Source organism: Sebastes umbrosus, chromosome 11 (assembly GCF_015220745.1).
Source record: "Sebastes umbrosus isolate fSebUmb1 chromosome 11, fSebUmb1.pri, whole genome shotgun sequence".
Classification (NCBI taxonomy): Eukaryota; Metazoa; Chordata; class Actinopteri; order Perciformes; family Sebastidae; genus Sebastes; species Sebastes umbrosus.
In genome coordinates this window covers 14,034,693-14,054,567 of record NC_051279.1, presented here as the reverse complement: position 1 = coordinate 14,054,567, position 19,875 = coordinate 14,034,693, and the positions used below count along the sequence as shown (strand labels likewise).

The 19,875-nt window shown below is 39.3% G+C and overlaps 2 protein-coding genes across 2 annotated transcripts; both read left to right on the top strand.

Moving 5' to 3' along the window:
* The first annotated feature begins 790 nt into the window (after nucleotides 1-790).
* Nucleotides 791-7,256, top strand: gapdh (glyceraldehyde-3-phosphate dehydrogenase). The gene is made up of 12 exons (XM_037785283.1): nucleotides 791-904; nucleotides 1,333-1,378; nucleotides 2,509-2,608; nucleotides 3,304-3,410; nucleotides 3,542-3,632; nucleotides 3,745-3,860; nucleotides 4,716-4,797; nucleotides 4,948-5,099; nucleotides 5,206-5,284; nucleotides 6,486-6,569; nucleotides 6,667-6,764; nucleotides 6,855-7,256. Exons 2-12 carry the CDS (start codon nucleotides 1,356-1,358, stop codon nucleotides 6,922-6,924), a joined length of 1,002 nt encoding a protein of 333 aa, XP_037641211.1. The 5' UTR covers nucleotides 791-904; nucleotides 1,333-1,355; the 3' UTR covers nucleotides 6,925-7,256.
* A 3,246-nt stretch (nucleotides 7,257-10,502) lies between these two features.
* opn9 (opsin 9) lies at nucleotides 10,503-19,146 on the top strand. The gene is made up of 8 exons (XM_037785219.1): nucleotides 10,503-10,875; nucleotides 15,239-15,389; nucleotides 15,541-15,680; nucleotides 16,005-16,143; nucleotides 16,258-16,372; nucleotides 17,904-17,984; nucleotides 18,062-18,599; nucleotides 18,704-19,146. Exons 1-8 carry the CDS (start codon nucleotides 10,767-10,769, stop codon nucleotides 18,967-18,969), a joined length of 1,539 nt encoding a protein of 512 aa, XP_037641147.1. The 5' UTR covers nucleotides 10,503-10,766; the 3' UTR covers nucleotides 18,970-19,146.
* The last annotated feature ends 729 nt before the right edge of the window (nucleotides 19,147-19,875 follow it).

Here is a 19,875-nt window from a genome sequence, read left to right as displayed (position 1 = left end):
GAGGTTTTAGCCCACTGCTCCTCAGTGTGCTCCTCAGTGTGCAGCAGACAGGAGGGTTTTTCCAACAGGATTCAACCTGAATGGCTTTCTGGTTTAAACTGACATTCTCATTATTCTGATTTAACATTTGATATCGTCCTCCAAAAGTGCTTTCTTTTTCAAATGCCAGCTCTGTTACCGGACAAAAGAGTCAAAATAATCTCTGACATGCCAGCCTTGTCGTATTGTCTGCTCAATGAATAGAAGTGAAGACACAGACATTAAGTGCAGCACTTTTATTCAGATAAAGGAAACTCATTTCTAAATAACCCGACATGGATTCAAACAGACCGAAGACGCCTCCTCTGCACATGCGTAATGATCATGAGTTCATGTTGAGATGCTCGAGGAGATGGAGAGAGGCAGAGAGAGAACGGAGTCTGAAAGTGAAGGGTCACGGCCTTTTGGACATGTAAATGTCACAGTAGGGAAGACAGAGATTTGATCCGTCGTGTGACTGTATTCACTGAGAAGGTCAGCGAAGGGATGCCTCTCTTTTTTCAATCCACTATCTGAGGACTTTAACATCTGAGTGTCTATATCCAGACCTCTTTAGAGGTGGAAACACATGAAAGTTGAATAACTGTAATAATGTCAGATTATTTCAGAGCTTTAGGCCGACTATTAGCAGCAGAAATGGGATGAAGAGACATAAACTTCTGGGGTTTTTAAGTTACAGAGGCCAGCTTGTATGTCTCTGTGCAGGCTGGTGACCTTGACATTCAGAGGGGGCGGGGCGAGGAGAGGTGACCACAGAGGGGGGCGTGGCTTCAAACCCTGGTTCAATCATATAAACACACTGCTGAACCTTTGCTCTTCCCCACTCACACCCGGAGTCAAGACAGACTGAGGCATCTCACAAACGGTAAATACCTTCAAATACATGATTTGAGACAGAGAGGGTGAGGAAGCTGCAGGACCTCAGAAACAGGCTGCAGGACTTGATCTAGATGAGCTGGGGACAATCTGCATGGACTTGATTTAAACTAATATTGAAGTAAATGTGGTCATAATGTTCAAACTTATTCACTGTGCTTTATACTCTTTGTTTTAAATGTAATTCTTGCTGCTTGTATGAGGATGTTTCAGTGCACAGATTTAGTAGTTTCTAACCCTGCAGGGAAAGTTTTGGTCTAGTAGCAGATTTACTTGGACTGTAGTCACAGAGAGCTTATCAGTGGAATAACTAGATGCGGAAACTCTGTCACTCATTAAGTGAAAACTAATATATGGCATCATAAATGTTGCCTTATCAATATTTAACAGGATGCATTGTTTTTTTCTTCCTTCCAGAGGACTAGGACAACCCAGGCACAATGGTGAAAGTTGGTATCAATGGGTAAGAGCTCATTTTCATCCCTTTATTTGACAGAATTAACCAAATAAGCAACACACACTTATTAGGCCAGACTGTGTGCCACTCCCCTCTCATCTGTGCACACAGCGAACCTTTAACAGTGATTTAATGTGATGTGATCAGTTTTCAAAATGCACCTTCTGTGCTTCTTAAAGTTTATTTTCTTGTTTGTTTGTTTGTTTGCACATTACAGCTTTACCTACATATACTTTAATTTAAAGTAAATAAAAGATTGTGCAGGAGCTAAAACGCTTATACAGATACTATAAAATAAGTCTATCTCACGGAGTCTTCTTTGAATGATGAAATACGTCTCTCTGTGATTAATTAATAGTGACGCTGTATAGCAGCGGAGGAAGAAAGTGTTTTGTAATGGAGGACGTGCAGCAACCTGCGGGCCTGTGTCACCCAGCTGTTCCCATGTTTTCCATGATCTTTGAACTTTGGCCTCTCAGCAGATAACAATGTGGGCAGTTGCTTCGACATGTGGGTCATTCAACAGGGGGATTATTTTTCTGCCGTCTGAAGCAATAGCTGCATAACTTAAATGTTATTGAACACACATAATGTGACGCTAAAGTCCTCCCTATCTGTTTCATTATCTCTCCTCCCCCCCTGTGTCTGAGGACAGAGTGTGTCTGTGCCAGGAGTTTGGACCCGCGGTTAAAAAGTAACTCGGCCTTCTGATCAAACAGTGCATTGCCGTCACCGGGATTAGCACATTAAAGGTCCATTTCGACTTTAGCCCTGAGAGAGGAGGGTGTGCAACACACACACCTCCCTCGGCCCCTCCTCCTGAACCCTGCCCTTTCTTCAGCTGTGGTCTCCGGTCTCATGAGGACTATATGTGTCCCACACAAAGGAAATAAGCTAACACTAATGTAAAGTAAGACATGCTTAGGTTGAAGTGATAAAAAAACAAAACAGTTTTGGATATTCACGACTGATTTTCAGACCGATAATTTCAACCTAATAACCACCTTGTGCTTTTATTTCACTGTGATTCTGAGACATGACTGGGATCACATCACCCAGTGACTTTGGTCAGAGTTACGTGGTATCATATCACCATCTAGAGGCCAGACTAAGAAACAACACTGTTCACTTTTCAGATTTGGCCGTATCGGTCGTCTGGTGACCCGTGCTGCATTCACCTCCAAGCAGGTGGAGATTGTGGCCATCAATGACCCTTTCATCGACCTGGAGTACATGGTACGTAAAGAAGATTGCTTGAAATATAAAACATCCGGACCACACACTTTTTCTTTTTACTTTTAGTACACACTGCACAGCTGCCCTCATAAAGTACGTACTGTTGCATGCAGTATGCAAACAATTGGGACATACTACTTCGTCATAATTTTGCACCTTGAACTTTGACCGTCTTGCTCATATATCCGCTGCACAGAGGAATGTGGGTCAGAATAGCCAGAAGAGCATGCTGGCTTGCATACTACAAAATGTGACCGGATGTAGTAGGACATCCTGGTATTTTTGGCACACTGCATTTGACTTAATATGTATTGGGACTTACTAAATCTTTTTCTGGCATACTAAATAGTAGGTAGTATGAGCATTGGAACGCACAGCAGGATTATGGGTTGAAATCAACACCAGCCTTCAGCCACATGCTTGTAAATTTAAGTAAACTTTAGGTGATAGTTGGTGGTTTTTTAAGTTCTTCTAGAAGCTTAGAGGTTGTGTGGAAGACGAGAATCACTCAAGATTATGATGAATTTTGAAATTTGTTCATGTCATTTCCATCCAGATAAGGAGAGTGTGTAGTCAGATATGTGCCCTTCATCTTTATATGTGAATTAATGTCAAATATCATCCATAATGATGTCCATAATTTGGTGAAAACCGTCTCCGTCTTCATCTCATCTTAACATTTCCTCTTTTTTTAGGTCTACATGTTCAAGTATGACTCCACCCACGGGCGCTTCAAGGGTGAGGTCAAGATTGAGGGTGACAAGCTGGTCATCGATGGGCACAAGATCACTGTTTTCCACGAGTGAGTTCACTAACCAGGCTTTTAATGTAGAAAGCTTTTCAGTTTAATTACAATATCACAAAAAGAGAGAACTGAGTGAGCATTTATTGTGACTCTTAATGTTTCTTTTCTCTCTGCGTCTCTTTTTTCAGGAGGGACCCCGCTAACATCAAATGGGGTGATGCTGGTGCCCAGTACGTGGTGGAGTCCACTGGTGTGTTCACCACCATCGAGAAGGCCTCTGTACGTATCACAAACCTGCAGTCCAAACTCTTTTAATGTAGAAAAATGTACATGTACCGTGCAATTTTCCAAAAATGACAAAGATTAAATACTACTTCAAAACACATTGCAGACTCACTTGAAGGGCGGTGCCAAGAGAGTCATCATCTCTGCACCCAGCGCTGATGCTCCCATGTTCGTCATGGGCGTCAACCACGAGAAGTACGACAATTCCCTGACGGTTGTCAGGTAAGAACCAGAAAGAATCTCACAGACTGTTTGGTCATTATGTTTTGGCAGATGCTATTAGCACCCAAGTGTCTGTAGCCAACAATATTATTTACACACGTGGCGGAACAGCAAACGTGGCTATTTGCACCCAGGGGGCCGTAGTCAACATTGCTATTATTAGGGCCTGGGTTGCACACGACTTGGGTACATATTAGATACTGTATGTGTATATGTACTGTATGTATATTTTTCCAAAACCTAACCATGTAGTTTTGGTGCCTAAACCTAACCAAATTGCGATTGAAAATAATAATGTAAAAAAACAGAAAATAAAAGTCAACTAAGTGGAAAAATAGGCTTCTCACAGGACTCAAACCTCAGCCTCAGGGGTGATAGTCCTGAGTTTGACCGATTCATCCAACACAACCTACTCCTTATATGTCGCTTTTTATATTACAACTACTACTAGTAGGTTCCGTGTGACTATTCTCACCCGGGTGCAAATAGACACTCTGTTATGTTTTTGTATATTTAAAGGAACAGCGTGTAATATTTTGGGGGATCTATTAGCAGAAATGGAATATAATATTAATAACTGTCTTCATTAGTGTATAATCACCTGAAACTAAGAATCGTTGTGTTTTCGTTAGCTCAGAATGAGTCCTTCATATCTACACACTGCACCTTTAGTGGTTTGAAATTGAAATTCAGTTTTTGAATTTGAAAACGTGCATTATTATTGAGCGTTTCACTCATCGTACATCTGCTTCTGATGCGTAAAAGATTTAGGTTGAACTTTGTCATACTAAAACGTCTCTAGGTTTATTTTGAAAATCCTCAGTTAACTGATGCTGTTACTTTGTCTCTCCATAGCAACGCTTCCTGCACAACCAACTGCCTGGCCCCCCTGGCCAAGGTTATCAATGACAACTTCGTCATCGTTGAGGGTCTGATGGTGAGGATTAAATCACTCTGAACAATCTGGCAGAGAGATGTTCAGCAGCCCCTGAAACCAGATTACAAACAGCCCAACACGATATTACAAAGTTAGAGGGGGGGTTAAGCCATATTTAATCATCCTCCTCTCCGTGTCTTTGCCCATCAGAGCACAGTTCACGCCATCACCGCCACCCAGAAGACAGTGGATGGTCCCTCTGGCAAACTGTGGAGGGACGGCCGCGGTGCCAGCCAGAACATCATCCCCGCCTCTACCGGGGCTGCCAAAGCTGTCGGCAAGGTCATCCCTGAGCTCAACGGGTCAGCGCCAAAAGCTTTATTGCATTTTAATGTGTTATTGTATGAACAGGACTTGCACTGAATCAGTGAGTTTAGTTTGTGACCTTGTATGTTTTGTATTTTACAGCAAGCTGACCGGCATGGCCTTCCGTGTCCCCACCCCCAACGTGTCCGTGGTCGACCTGACAGTCCGTCTGGAGAAACCCGTGAGTGACCACAAACTATTCATAACATTTAACAAACTAAAATGTATTTTACTATAAGTCTGGTGATATTTAATGCTTTTCTTAACGTCCACAAATTCAGTGAAAAGACCAAAACAAGCAATGGATTTATTTAGGCATGGGACGATAATTGCGATTCACGATATTATCCCGATAATCATCAAAATATGCTTAAAACTCTTAAAATCGCAGTGAAACATACTGTAATCACTTTACCTTACATTTTGTCAAGAAACATATTTCTACTGCATCACAGATAGCACACGTCGTAAAGGACAAATACAATAAAAAGTAGCAACATTGTGTGTTTGTTCTTCATAATTCCTGTAGGCCTATTGTTAAAAGTGGGCTCTATTTCTTATTTCTCTACCATGATGGTGAGGTAGACAGCTTTTTCAATTCACTGATGTAACGATATTCACGGTTATCCCGATAATGGAAATTCACTGCGATCAACTTATTGTGAGTGTTTTTTTTATCGTGATTTCTCCTAGTAATAAGTATTTCCCTTTATAGACTATGGTGCTCATGTTCATGTCAATGAGGCACTGTAGTTTATTTTGAGTCAATCTAATGTACTTCGTCCTGTCATAACACAAAACGTGTATTAATCCATGACTGAAAATAGTCCCCAACTATTTTACTATTTACTCCTGTTTGAGTAATATTTGCTTTGCCTTTCTTAAAAGACACTATATTCCTTTCCAACTAGTCCCCTGTAAACACAGCTCTGTCAGTTCCTTTTAATTTATTATATATTTTTTGAAAGTACTGACGATACTTATTCATCCACATTATTTTTTCACTCTTTTTTTCTTTTATCAATTGTTTTTATTTTATGTCAATGTTTCAAAGTCCAAACAAGAATGTATTCACCATACCTATATCTCCTATCGTCTGTCGGAGTCTATTTATTTATGCTGTGCCATGTCAATGTTAAATCACCTGTTTTATTTTGCCTTGCCTAAAAATAATAATTATTAAAAAAATATATTTTTAATTTAAAATGTACATCTTCAGTAGGAACCAGTGGGCTTGAGGGTTACAGACAGGAAGTCAAAGTATTGACAGATTGATTTAGGGATTTTGGTCTTTTCATGGAATTTGAGGATGATACAAATTTAGGAATAACACAAGACGTGTCCTTTTTAATGTTTATTTTTTATAATAATAAATTTAACAGGCCAAATACGAAGACATCAAGAAGGTCGTGAAGGCCGCAGCTGAAGGACCCATGAAGGGCATTCTGGGATACACAGAGCACCAGGTATGTGTTCATCTCTCTTTATAAATTATCTTTAAACTGTCTTGTTTATCAGTATTCTTGTTAATGTGGCCTCCTCCTCCTCTTCGCTCTCCCGCAGGTCGTCTCCACAGACTTCAACGGTGACCTCCACTCCTCCATCTTTGATGCCGGTGCTGGCATCGCCCTCAACGACCACTTTGTCAAGCTGGTCTCATGGTATGCCTTCAGCATGGATTACTTTCATATCCAAATATCTAATCCCAGTTGATGCGCATTGACTCATTTTTTTTCTTGCTTCATAACCAGGTACGACAACGAGTTTGCATACAGCAACCGCGTCTGCGACCTGATGGCCCACATGGCCGCCAAGGAGTAAACTGACCCGCCGATCGCTCGTCGCTGCACTACGCCACATCACCCACATTCTCCTGATACCAGAGTTATACATCCACAATAAGCCACTGTGTTTTCTGTGACTCTGTCTGGTTCCTTCAACTAGTCGACCCACATCAGATGCCTGAGGAAAGGTCCCACAGACAGCAAATGAAAAAGATTTAAATTGGTGACCAATTACTTTTTTGTATTTGTTGAATTACCTGTTCTGTTCTTGTGTGAGAGATGGAGTGAAGGTGTGAGTATTTGTCTGTCTGTAGTACTGAAGTACTGCAGTCAGTGGTGGAATAAAGTCCTCTGTTTGTGAGAATCACATCCTCCTTTTCTCTTTTATCAACGCTCAGGACTTTTCAATTTAAACTGCTCCTCAGGATTAGTGCTGATATCTGCAGATGGATTCTTGTATAGGTCAGTGACGTTAGCAAAGGAGCGATATATCTCAGAATTTTCCTCCTGTGGGAATATACCGACTCCTCTTAATAGCTTTTATAAAAACAATCACATGATCTACTCTATAATAATAATATCAATTTACCCTCTGCCTCCCTTTTAGTCCGGTTCAATATCTGCTCCCTCTGGGAGAGTACGGCCAACACAAAGCCCACTGTTATGGTTCAATATGAGGCTTTTATGAATTATGCCTGCAGGTGATTTACAAAGTGTGGAAAATTAATGTAACAAGTTATTCTTGCAATTTTGCTCACTGATCCATCTATAGGCTATCAGTCACTTTCATTAATCACTGAGAGCTCCTAGAGAATAAGACATGAGCTCCACCGAGTGACTTTAAAAGAGAAGTATGTATTGTTTATATGACACCATATACTGTATATATATATATATATGAATATGCTCAATAAGAGCAACAGTGTTTAGGGAGTTTAGTGGTGTTTTCTAGAGCTGCGATTAATTGATTAGTTGTCAACTATTAAATTAATCGCCGACTATTTTGATAATCGATCAGTTTGAGTAATTTTTTAAAAGAAAAAAAAAAAAGTCTAGATTCTCTGATTCCAGTTTCTTAAATGTTAATATTTTCTGGTTTCTTTACTCCTCCATGACAGTAAACTGAATATCTTTGAGTTGTGGACAAAACAAGACATTTGAAGACGTCATCTTGGGCTTTGGGAAACACAATTTTTCTCCATTTTCTGACATTTTATAGACCAAACAACTAATCGATTAATTGAGAAAATAATCAACACATTAATCAACAATGAAATTAATCGTTAGTTGCAGCTCTAAACTGAACTCTATTTGAGTTTTGCGGAAAATTTATTTTTTTTTTAAAAGTCTTAGGATAATGATGACTTCACAACAAAACCATTAATTTCTATCAGATCAAGACAACAAATGTGATTAATTCCTCCAGTAAAGCCTTTCCAAGAGGCTCCTAATATACATATATGAGAACAGCCATTACAATCAGTGGTAGTAAGTACATTTACTCAAGTACTGTACTTAAGTGAGATACTTGTACTTTACTTGAGTATTTCCATTTCAAGCTACTTTATACTCCTCCACTACATTTCTGAGGGAAGTATTGCACATTTACTCCACTACATCTGTTTGATACCGTTAGTTTCTTTATAGATTCATAATAATAACATATAATATAATAATCTAAAAATAAATTATGATGTACTATTGTGGATAAAGATAAGATTTTATTGATCCATGGGTGAACATATATATATATATATATATATTATTTTATTATATTATATATTATTTTATATATATATATATATATATATATATATTATTTTATTATATTATATATTATTTTATATATATATATAAAATAATAGAATAAGAAAAATAAAATAAGCCCCAACTCTACCAAAATAAGCCCCATATTTACCAGCTGCATTAATATGTACATTAAAGTATTGCACTTTTTATTGCATCTATAATTCAATAACATAATATATTTTATTCTGAAGGGGGCATTCTTCAAAATGAGTACTTTTACTACAACACTTCACCTTTTCTTTGGTACTTTGAGCATATTTTTTGAATCAAAGTTCACTTTGAGCCAAACATATTTATTTATAAATGTCAGTATTTTGTAACACATCTGCTCTCTGCCTTTCCTTTAATCTTCAAAATTGAAACTACGGTTCTTCCATAATGACCAGCTGACAATATGTCCTATATCCTGTGTGAAGAGTCCTTTTAAACCCAAACATTATGCAGTTTCTTTCACAGAGATGATTGAAATGTATTCAAAACCATACAAAGGGATAATATGGACTCAGTAGATGGGGGGAGCGGAGATACAAAGCGGGTCAGAGACTCTCAAGAAAAACCCACCCCCTCCCACCCTACTCCACCCTCTCTCTCTCTCTCTCTCTCTCTCTCTCTCTCACTCTCTCTCTCTCTCACTCTCTCTGTTTCTCTCTCTCTCTCTCTCTCTCTCTCTCTCTCTCTCTCTCTGATCATTTCTAAGCCAGATTGTCAACAGAGACTTTTCTCTCCAGCTCTCCAGAGAAGTGCCACATGGATTTACAGAGATTAAGATTAAGATGATAATATATAAGAGACAATCTTTGCTATAACGGCCAGCTGAGAGAGAGAGAGATCACAGGAAGGGACTGACTGGCAGACTGGAGGAAGGTGAGTGATGCTTGTTTTAATGTTTTCCTGCAGGTGTGTGTGTTTGCATTATGTACATCTCGGTCAGAGAGGCAAGAAAAGATTAAAGAAAAACCTTTTGATTATCACAGGAAACCCTTTTCTATTTTATCTTATATCTGTGTTCATTCATCTTTTTATCACTGAGTTTATCACCTTTTGACCCCTTTATCACTCATGAGACTCAGCTGACTGCCCGCTGGGAAAAATGATTGAGGAGAGGGTCCTTGTTTTTTCCCTGTCACCACTTATTACGCAGGGTCATCAACTAACCTTTATTTTTATAGTTATTCTTTTACACAGACAGACACCCCTCTGATTCACACTTCTACTATATGGGGTGACAAACAACACTTTTCCCAAGATAATCCTTTTTTTTTTCAAAAACAGAAAGACAACAAATAATGACAGTGACGGTAATAACATGGCATTGAAATTAGTTTACAAAAGGAAAAAAGACAAGGAAAATAAATATATATGTGTTTTTTAATAAATACAAATGTTTGTAAAATAGCGTTGTATGCACAAACCAAACTAAATGAATACAAAGAAATTCCCAAGATAATATTTGAAGAAACGTCAGATTTTCCCAACAAAGCTGCTAGTTATGTCTGTCAGCCAGAGGTGGCACAATGACGTTACAAGATCTGCATTAATTTACATTAATCTTCTATATAACTGTCAACATGTTATCATTATTTATGTCTGAAGAAAACACCTCTCAAGGAATCTATTTAATAAAAAGTCAGCAGAGGAGAGGAGATGTGTTGTTTTTTTTAAGTTTGCATGAGCAGTGACAGAAAAATATTATTTTTAATTTGAATAATAATTTGAAACTTAGAGCTCTGCACTGTAAAATATCGTGCCGTCCGTCCCTCACTATCCTGTTTTAAAAGCTCCGAGTTCTCTTAAGCTGGATGTTTAAAATGTAATTTTTGTCTGCACATTAAGAGCTTTAAAGAGAGAGATTAAAATTGAGTGAAAATCTTCAGCTGAAACCATGCAGAGATTAGAGTATAGAGTATACTAATGCCTGTGCTGCATGACATGAGAAAATGTTTCTTCGACATGCAGCTAATTCCACTTTGTAGTCGTCATAGTGTCACACTGTTTTAATTTCTTCTGTTTTTGTGCCGTCAGTGTCTCTTTGAAGCTCTGTATGCTGCTGTGGGTTGGTGCAGTTCATCCATGGGAGAGAATGGCTCCTGGTTTGTCCCCTCGTCCATCCATCCACTGTTCCTCTCCCAACTGTCCCCCTCTGCAGACCTGGCCGTCGCTGCCTTCCTCACCTTCACAGGTAAGTCTGGTTTCAGAGAACACTTTTATCATTATGTCTGTCTCAGGTTTGTTTTAGTGATGAGATTTTATCCACTCTTGTTTTGAAGAAAAGCAACCTTCTAGTCAGGATCCCAAGTTTCCAAAAATACCAAATATATAATACTAACTAGAATGGCACTCGGAGAGCGCAGACCTCCGCCAAGCTGCCCGAGTACAATTTCCCCCCCTCTCCGTGCAGCTTGCTCCATCATCCACAGCATAAAACATTTCATTCAAACTGGACAGAAACAAAGTAAAACTCACCTAAACCGTCGCCGTTACTCTTTCCAACAATCACCAAGTGTGCTTTGGTTGAACTCAACTGTAATTTCACCGAGTTTAATGTGAAAAAACGTTGAATCTACAGGTAAAAAAAAGGTAAAAAAAAAATAAAAAGTCTGAAAAATGTCCCACAAAAAAGAAGTTTGAAAAATGTTGGAGAAAAAAAAGTCTGAAAAATGTGTGAAAAAAAAATGTCTAAAAAAAAGTTTGAAAAATGTTGAAAAAGAAGTCTAAACAATGTCTGAAAAATGTCCCCCAAAAAAAGTCTGAAAAAATGGCCGTAAAAAAAAAAGTCTGAAAAATGTCCAACAAAAAAGACTCTGAAAAATGTCTGAAATTTTTTTTTGAAAAATGTTGGAGAAAAAAAAGTCTAAACAATGTCTGAAAAAAGGTAAAAAAAAAAGTCTGAAAAAATATCCATAAAAAAAAAAGTCTGAAAAATGTCCCCCAAAAAAAGTCTGAAAAAATGTCCGTAAAAAAAAAAGTCTGAAAAATGTCCCACAAAAAGGACTCTGAAAAATGTCTGAAAAAAAAAATTGAAAAATGTTGGAGAAAAAAAAGTCTAAACAAAGTCTGAAAAAGGTAAAAAAAAAAAAAAAGCCTGAAAAAAGACTCTGAAAAAAGTCTGAAAAAAAAAGTTTTAAAAATGCTGGAAAAAAAAACGTTTTAAAAAATGTCCGTAAAAAAAAAAGTCTGAAAAATGTCCCCAAAAAAGACTCTGAAAAATGTGTGAAAAAAAAGTTTGAAAAATGTTGGAGAAAAAAAAGTCTGAAAAATGTGTGAAAAACAAATGTCTAAAAAAAGTTTGAAAAATGTTGGAAAAGAAGTCTAAACAATGTCTGAAAAATGTCCCCCAAAAAAAGTCTGAAAAAATGTCCGTAAAAAAAAAAGTCTGAAAAATGTCTGAATTTTTTTTTTGAAAAATGTTGGAGAAAAAAAAGTCGAAACAATGTCTGAAAAAGGTAAAAAAAAAAAAGCCTGAAAAAATGTCCGTAAAAAAAAATGTCCCCAAAAATATCCCCAAAAAAGACTCTGAAAAATGTGTGAAAAAGAAGTTTGAACAATGTTGGAGAAAAAAAAGTCTGAAAAATGTGTGAAAAACAAATGTCTAAAAAAAGTTTGAAAAATGTTGGAAAAGAAGTCTTAACAATGTCTGAAAAGTAAGTGAGCTACAGTAAGTGTAATATACTGTAGCTCCAATGAAGTGGGGCAACAAGCAAACACAGTATATATAATATACTTTACCTCAGACTGAATAGAAAATATATTGTTTATATATCTTTAAACCTACTTAAAGGAACATTTGAATGGGAATATTGGTGTTCAAGTGATTGCTATACCATCCTAGTTGCACATTGTAAAAGACAGAAATATTTCAAAATATGACAGTGTGTTGTGAGAACTCAAAGTTTATGTGTGTGACTGACTTATTTACCGTGATGGGGATGAGAAAAGTTTTCATTATGTTCGGTAGTCAACGCAAAAGACCAAACCAGACATTGTCTCATTAAAACAGACAGTTCTCATTGCATTCATTACCTTCATTGTTTGCATAACAAATCAATGCAGCTACAGATAAGCCAAATGTGTTCATTTGGGCTTTGTCTGAGTTGATTGGCTTTCTGTGGAGCAGGGTGAGTGATCAGGCGGATGCAGAGCAGTTGGTGAGTGTGTGTTGAAGAGAGGAACATAGGTGAATAACTGTGCATTAATCCAGTCTGACACCCTGTCGCTCACATGTAATCATGCAAAACTGTCATTTCTAGGATTTAAAGGAACAGTGTGTAACATTTTGGGGGATCTATTAGCAGAAATGGAATATAATATTCATAACTATGTTTTCATTAGTGTATAATCACCTGAAACTAAGAGTCGTGTTTTCGTTAGCTTAGAATGAGCCATTCATATCTACATAAGGAGCGGGTCCCCTTCACGGAATCCACCATGTTGCACCGCCATGTTTCTACTGTAGCACAGAACAGACAAACCAAACACTGGCTCTAGACAGACCCTCTCACATTTTTACGTTACCTGAAGGCCACCGTAGTTCTCCGACACGCTTGTGAAACTGTGGTAACGTGAGCGGCTTAGTGCAAAACCGTGGTACCACCAGCCGCCATCTGAAGTCCGTTACTCCTAAAGTAGTGTTATTATGGTAAGGATGGCCTCTGAGTGAGGCGAATGGCGTTACCACAGTTTTGCAATAGGCGGCACACGTTACTGCAGTCTTGGAAAGGGTGGAGTAAGCGGATGGTCGTGTGTAGAAGGTAACCCACAAGTTGCAAAACTCTCGCGAGATGGTTGAGGTTCGGATTGGTCATCTGGCAGCAAGTCTTGCGAGATTTTTCACATGTTTTTGCAACTTGTGAGTTACCTTCTAGACACTCTTGGTTGCAATCTGCAACTACACAACTAGATGCCGCCACATCCTATACACTGTACCTTTAAAGGAACATTTTAATGGGAATATTGGTGTTCAAGTGATTACAATACCATCCTATTTGCACACTGTAAAAGACAGAAATACTTCACAAATATGTAAAAATATGATAATGTGTAGTGAGACTGACTTATTATTTACCCGTGATGAGGATAAGAAAAGTTTTAATTTTATTCAGTAGTCAAAATGACTACACTCTCATTAAAACTGACAGTTCAGGCCGTCTGAATACAAACACTTTGCCTCTGAATCTGAAACAATACTCATTGCTTCACCGTTTGCACAACATATCAGTGAAGCTACAGATAAACAGACGCTCTGCTCTCTCAGTCAAACATATTAATTTGGGCTTTGTCTGGCTGAGTTGATTGCCTTTCTGTGGAGCAGGGTGAGTCATAGTGAGTGTTCAGGCGGATGCAGAGTGGTTGGTTAGTTCAGTGTGTAGGATTTGGCAGCATCTAGTGGTGTGGTTTTAGATTGCAACCAACTGAGTACTCACTCCGTTCACTCCTCCCTTTACAAGACTGAGGTAACGTGAACAGCCGAGTGCAAAACCATGGTATCTGCCTCGCTCAGAGGCCGTCCTTACCATAATAACAGTACTTTATCCATCCATCCATCATCTGTAACCGCTTATCCTATTCAGGGTTGCGGGAGGGCTCACATTACTGCAGTTTCACACGCGTGTCAGAGAACTACGGTGGCCTTCAGGTAACGTAAAAAACGTAGAATGTTTATAAGAAGTGGACGTAGTCACCACCGTGACGACACCCATTGGTTTGTAGACTGCTGTTTTGAAGCCTTGAGTTTGGCATTTTGTCCTTCGCCATTTTGTTTTTTTGCAACCAGAAGTGACACGAGAGGGGGGGAGCTAAGAACAACCGAACGCTGAATAAGACATTTTTAAGCGACCAAAATCTTACAATTAAATTTCATGAACTGAAAACGCACTGTGAAAAGGTTAAAGTTGTAAGACGAAAACACGGACAACTCCCGGACCGGACAACGGCGTGGTAGCGACCTGTCAATCACAAGGTAGCCACGCCCTAAAGCATCCCCTGCTTTATGGTTTATTTTACTCTAAATGGGACCATAATTTACTAAATGAACATCATGCTGTATTGAAGAAGACTTGAAACTAGCGATTGAGACCATAAACTCATCTTTACTATGTTTACTGAGGTAATAAATCAGGTGAGAAGTAGGCTCATTAACTCATAGACTTCTATACAATCAGACTTCTTTTTGCAACCAGAGGAGTCGCCCCCTGCTGGCTGTTAGAGAGAATGCAAGTTTATGGCACTTCAGCATTGGCTTCACTTTTCAGAGCTGGAGGTTGCCACCAGGTAAAAACGTGAAAGTCTCTCTCTAGAGTCAGTGTTTGGTTCGTCCAGTCTTTGCTACTGTAGAAACATGGCGGACTTCGTGAAGAGGACTGCTCCCTATATGAAGGGCTCATTCTAAGCTAACCAAAACACGATGACTCTTAATTTCAGGTGATTATACTTTAATGAAAACATAGTTATGAATATTATATTCCCCTTCTGGTCCATGAAATGTTACACACTGATCCTTTAAAGTCACTTCTTCATTCTTTTCCTCACTATTACTCTTTCTGCAGGTGTTGCATCAGTGCTGGGCAACGGCACGGTGTTGTTAGTCTACTGTAGGAAACGGAAGAAGCTCAGACCTCCAGAGCTCATGACCATCAACCTGGCCCTTTGCGATTTCGGCTATAGCCTCCTGGGAGGGCCATTTTTCATCATTTCCAGGTACAGAACTTTGTTATCAATCAATACATAGCCAGGCATGAATCCAGGGTGATTACAAACAACACCCAGACCAGCAGCCATTCGTCAGAGACAGAAGGTGATGATCCATTGAGCGGGGAAACTAAAGCCCTCCTCTGCCTCTTTCTTTCAGCCTGTGTCATGCCTGGGTGTTTGGGGAGACAGGGTGCCTTTGGTATGGCATTCAGGGCTTTGTGTTTGGCATCGGCTCTCTGCTCACCACGTGTCTCATCTCTCTGGACCGCTGCCTGAAGATCTGTTGCTTAAGATATGGCAAGTCTGAGATCTTCCACTGCACACAGGCGTGATTGCACTCTAAATCCATCTGACACCTCCTGAATAAATTGGAGCTTTTCTTGTTGCCACGCAGGCTTTAACACAAACCTTACTGACGCAATACTGTAGTCTGTAGAAGACCCTCCTTTTCCTCAACAAATGTATTGATTTAAAGAGTTACTGATTTAAACGCCATTCATTGATTGATGATTGCTTAGGTAACACTAAAGGTTAATTAAACCTGCTGATGTTTCAAGAATATGGTGATATGTTAAGACTTCCTGTGAGGTTTATTGGTTTTCTTGCGTCTCGGCTCTCTAGGTCAATGGATTGAGAGGCGCCATGTGTCTCTGTCGCTGGCGCTGGTGTGGGTTTACACATTGTTCTGGGCCTTGCTGCCTGCTTTTGGCTTTGGAAGTTATGGACCAGAACCTTATGGGACCAGCTGCACCATCAACTGGTAATCTCTGATTTAATTTACAGTTTGCAGATGTCTGTCTCTGATTTGTATTCTTCATGCATTTGCAGACAAACACATGAGTGATAACCAGTCTGCCTCTATCTCTATTTCAAGGTGGAGAATGAGGTCGTCTCTAAATGACAGGATCTATATTCTCCTCATCCTGGTATTATGCTTCGGAATTCCCACGCTCACCATCGTTGCTTCATATTTGGCCATCCTCCTGACGGTGAGGACAACTGCTGCTTCATGACACAAAATGGAGGGTCTGGGAGCTGTGTCTGTACTCTGTCATCATTTTGTTGAGGTGTATTAGTCACTTGATAAATCTAGAATATGAAAATTGCAACTCTGGCACCCCCTAGTGATTATACAGAAAAAAACACAAGTTCTTATTGATTATTTTTCTCTCTTTTTCTGTAAGATGCAGTGTTTTTAAATGGAAAGTGCTTTTAGTTTTGTGTGATGCAATATTTATTCTCTGTACCCCTGTCTGAACTTTAACACATGCCATAACTCTTCTTCCCAGGGACTGCTGATGAAATGTAGCTATCCAGCTAACTCAGGGACAGACAATGACTATCCATCGTCCCTGTTAAAAAAAAAAGATTGTTAAAAACAAAAAAGACAGCAGACAGACTGTGGCAGACAGCAATCTAAATACCACTACCTCCTCTGGGAAAGAAGGGATTACCAAATGAGCAAAGAAAAAAAAAAAAAAGGCCCTATTGACCCAGATGCTCAGAGGCCCTTGATTCATTGTGTGTCAGTTGGTTTGTGGTTATTTTATTAATTGTACATTTCTTTAAAGGAACGGTGTGTAACATTTCGAGGCATCTATTAGCAGAAATGGAATATAATATTCATACTTATGTTTCCTTTAGTGTATAAGTGTAAGTGTGTTTTCGTCAGCTTAGAATGAGCCCTTCATATCGACATAGGGAGAGGGTCCTCTTCACAGAGTCCGTCATGTTGCTCCTCCATGTTTCTACAGTAGCCCAGAACGGACAAACCAAACACTGGCTCTAGAGAGAGCCTTTCACCTTTTTACGTTACCTGAAGGCCACCGTAGTTCTCCGGCACACTTGTGAAACTGCGGTAACGTGAGCCGCAGAGTGGAAAACGGTGGTACTGCCAGCCGCCATCTGACTTCCGTTGTTCCTAAAGTAGTGTTATTATGGAAAGAATGGCCTCTGAGCGAGGCAAAGGCGTTATCATGGTTTTGGACTCTGCAGCTGACGTTACCCCAGTCTTGGAAAGGGAGAAGTGAGGAGAGGGGTACTCAGTTAGTTGCAATCTGCAACAACACTGCAAGATACTCACAAATCCTACACACTGTACTGTTAAGAATATGCACCCCTATAAGTAAGGGATGATGTACAGCTGGCCGGTCATTGTTGTGAAATAAACCCCGACAGGACGATGTCGCATTATCCCACTTATTACACAGCTACTCACTTAAGAAATCAATCATTTTAAACAAAAACGGTCCGCCAGAGTCGACATCAGAACTGCGCCCACAGCTGGATTCTCATTTCAGCGGCTGGCCAATCGCAGATGAGGAACCACACAGACTGCGTTGCATAGCCTACATGTTAACAGATTTACAGGGCTGAAAGCAACAAAAACTCATCTATCATAATCCTTTAAAATATGCTATAATTGAATTAAAAAATAGTTCACATGATGTCTTTAAGTTTTAAATATGTTGTCCCTGTAGGAATACAAGAAAGTGATGTAACTGTTGTTTCTGTTTTCAGGTCTACAGATCTAATCGCACTCTGGCATCTATATCGTTCTCCTCTGTCAGTCACACAAGCAAAGACATGAGACTTACAAAGGTAAACCCTGTGAGGATCATTTTCAGATTCCTTGATGCTCAACCTGCAGGAACAATAAAGCTGTATGTTTATTTCAGATGGCTGCTGTGGTGTGCACCACCTTCCTCCTGGCCTGGATGCCCTACGCGGCCGTGTCTCTGATCTCTGCACTCATTACCAGAGATGAACAAGAGGCATCTTTACAGACTGTGGTGGAGGAGTCCACTGATATGGCCTCAGGCTCTCCAAATGCTCCAAAGATCCTGGACATCCCCTCATTTCTCAACTGGACCGCTACAGAATATTACAGACAAATCTACTACAATCCTGAGAACAAGTGGAGCAATGTGAACAACATGAATTCAGCCTCCATTACCGGCCCGAGTGACGCCACGCCCAGGTCCACCCTGGACAAAGAAGCTGAACCCATGACCAGGAGTCCTCAGCTGTTCTCCTGTCTCCCACCTGTAGTCACCTTGATCCCTGCTATGTTTGCCAAGTCCCACTGCATGATCAACCCTTTAATCTACCAGATCATGAACAGGGAGTTCAGGGATGACGTCTATGTGATGATGTTTGGCCAAGAGAAGGCAGAGAGGAGGCGAATGCAGGGGAGGAAAGAGAGCTTATGTGAAAGTAAGGAGCATAAGTTAACCTACCGCCACTGTTTATTGGAAAAATAGTACACTTTTTTTTTGCAGGGCCATGTTTTGAGTCTCTTTTTCTTTCTTCTCTTTAAGGGAGCATCAGCCTCTCCTACTGCCAGAGCTGGAAGAGGAAAAGGAGCGACCCCATGGCTTTGTCTGTGGGAGGAAAAAACAGAAATCTGAAGAAACAGAAGACCCAAGGGAGCAGGAGCGGAGGAGGAACAGACACCTGGGCTGGTGAAATCTCAGCGGTGGCTGATGCATTGGACTTTGCTTCCTTGGACTCAAGGCAACATGGAAAGACACTGCAGCATCGGTGTACAGAAGACCAGGAGAGAACCGAGAGGGTCCACATCTAGCACTGTGTAATAGATAAATAGATAGATAGGTAAAACGTGTGCTGCAAAATTACCAATTGGTGCTCTAATCAGCCAAAATAAATGAAATCAATGTGTTTGGGTTTACCGTGGGTTTACAGGGCCTACTTCTAGTGCTGGTCTAGCATTCTGAGCAAAAATAAAAACAATTTATTTATGACAAAACAATTGTCTTTCTTTCCTCGTTGTCTTGTCATTTATATAAACATATTTAATTGTGGGGCAGTCAAGCATAACAATTATGCATTTTGCAATAAAAGCAACACATTTGGCACAGATGTAGGTTTATATTATGAAAAGATATAGATATCGGGGTGCTGCAAATTTGTATATATATATATATATATATATATATATAAATATACTGTATATATACATACCTACATACACACACACATACACATATATACACATAAACACATACATATACACATATACACACATACATATACTGTACATATATGCATATATACATACATACATACACACATACATATATATATAAAAATATAAGAAAAAAATATATTTTGTTTATGATAATAATGAATAAATAAATAAAATAAAATTTAAAAAAGGAAAAAGAAGATACTACTACTGGCTATTCAGGGATTACTGTAGTGGGTTTCTCAAAAAATGACAAAAAGAGCACCCATATTTTGTTAAATTTTACAAAGCTTTGAGCATTTTAAGATTTTATTATTATCATTCATGTTTGGCTCCCTCCCTTTTTTTATGAAACTATTCTCGTGCAAAACAAAGATGAACAACAAGGTCTTGAGTGTTGTATTCCACAGAGAACAAACAGTTAATGTCTCAGCGCCGCTCTACTCGAGTCATTACTGTAGCCGTGCTCTTCCAACTAGGGATGGGGATTCCGGCTCTTTTTAG

Bases quoted from the DNA above. Each gene is read 5' to 3' on its own strand.
- gapdh (XM_037785283.1), top strand. From the start codon at position 1,356: ATGGTGAAAGTTGGTATCAATGG. The intron at 2,609-3,303 runs GTACGTAAAGAA...CTCTTTTTTTAG, and splicing joins TCATCGACCTGGAGTACATG to GTCTACATGTTCAAGTATGA. The intron at 4,798-4,947 runs GTGAGGATTAAA...TTTGCCCATCAG, and splicing joins TCATCGTTGAGGGTCTGATG to AGCACAGTTCACGCCATCAC.
- opn9 (XM_037785219.1), top strand. From the start codon at position 10,767: ATGGGAGAGAATGGCTCCTGGTTTGTCCCCTCGTCCATCCATCCACTG. The intron at 10,876-15,238 runs GTAAGTCTGGTT...CTCTTTCTGCAG, and splicing joins TGCCTTCCTCACCTTCACAG to GTGTTGCATCAGTGCTGGGC. The intron at 18,600-18,703 runs GTAAGGAGCATA...CTTCTCTTTAAG, and splicing joins GAAAGAGAGCTTATGTGAAA to GGAGCATCAGCCTCTCCTAC.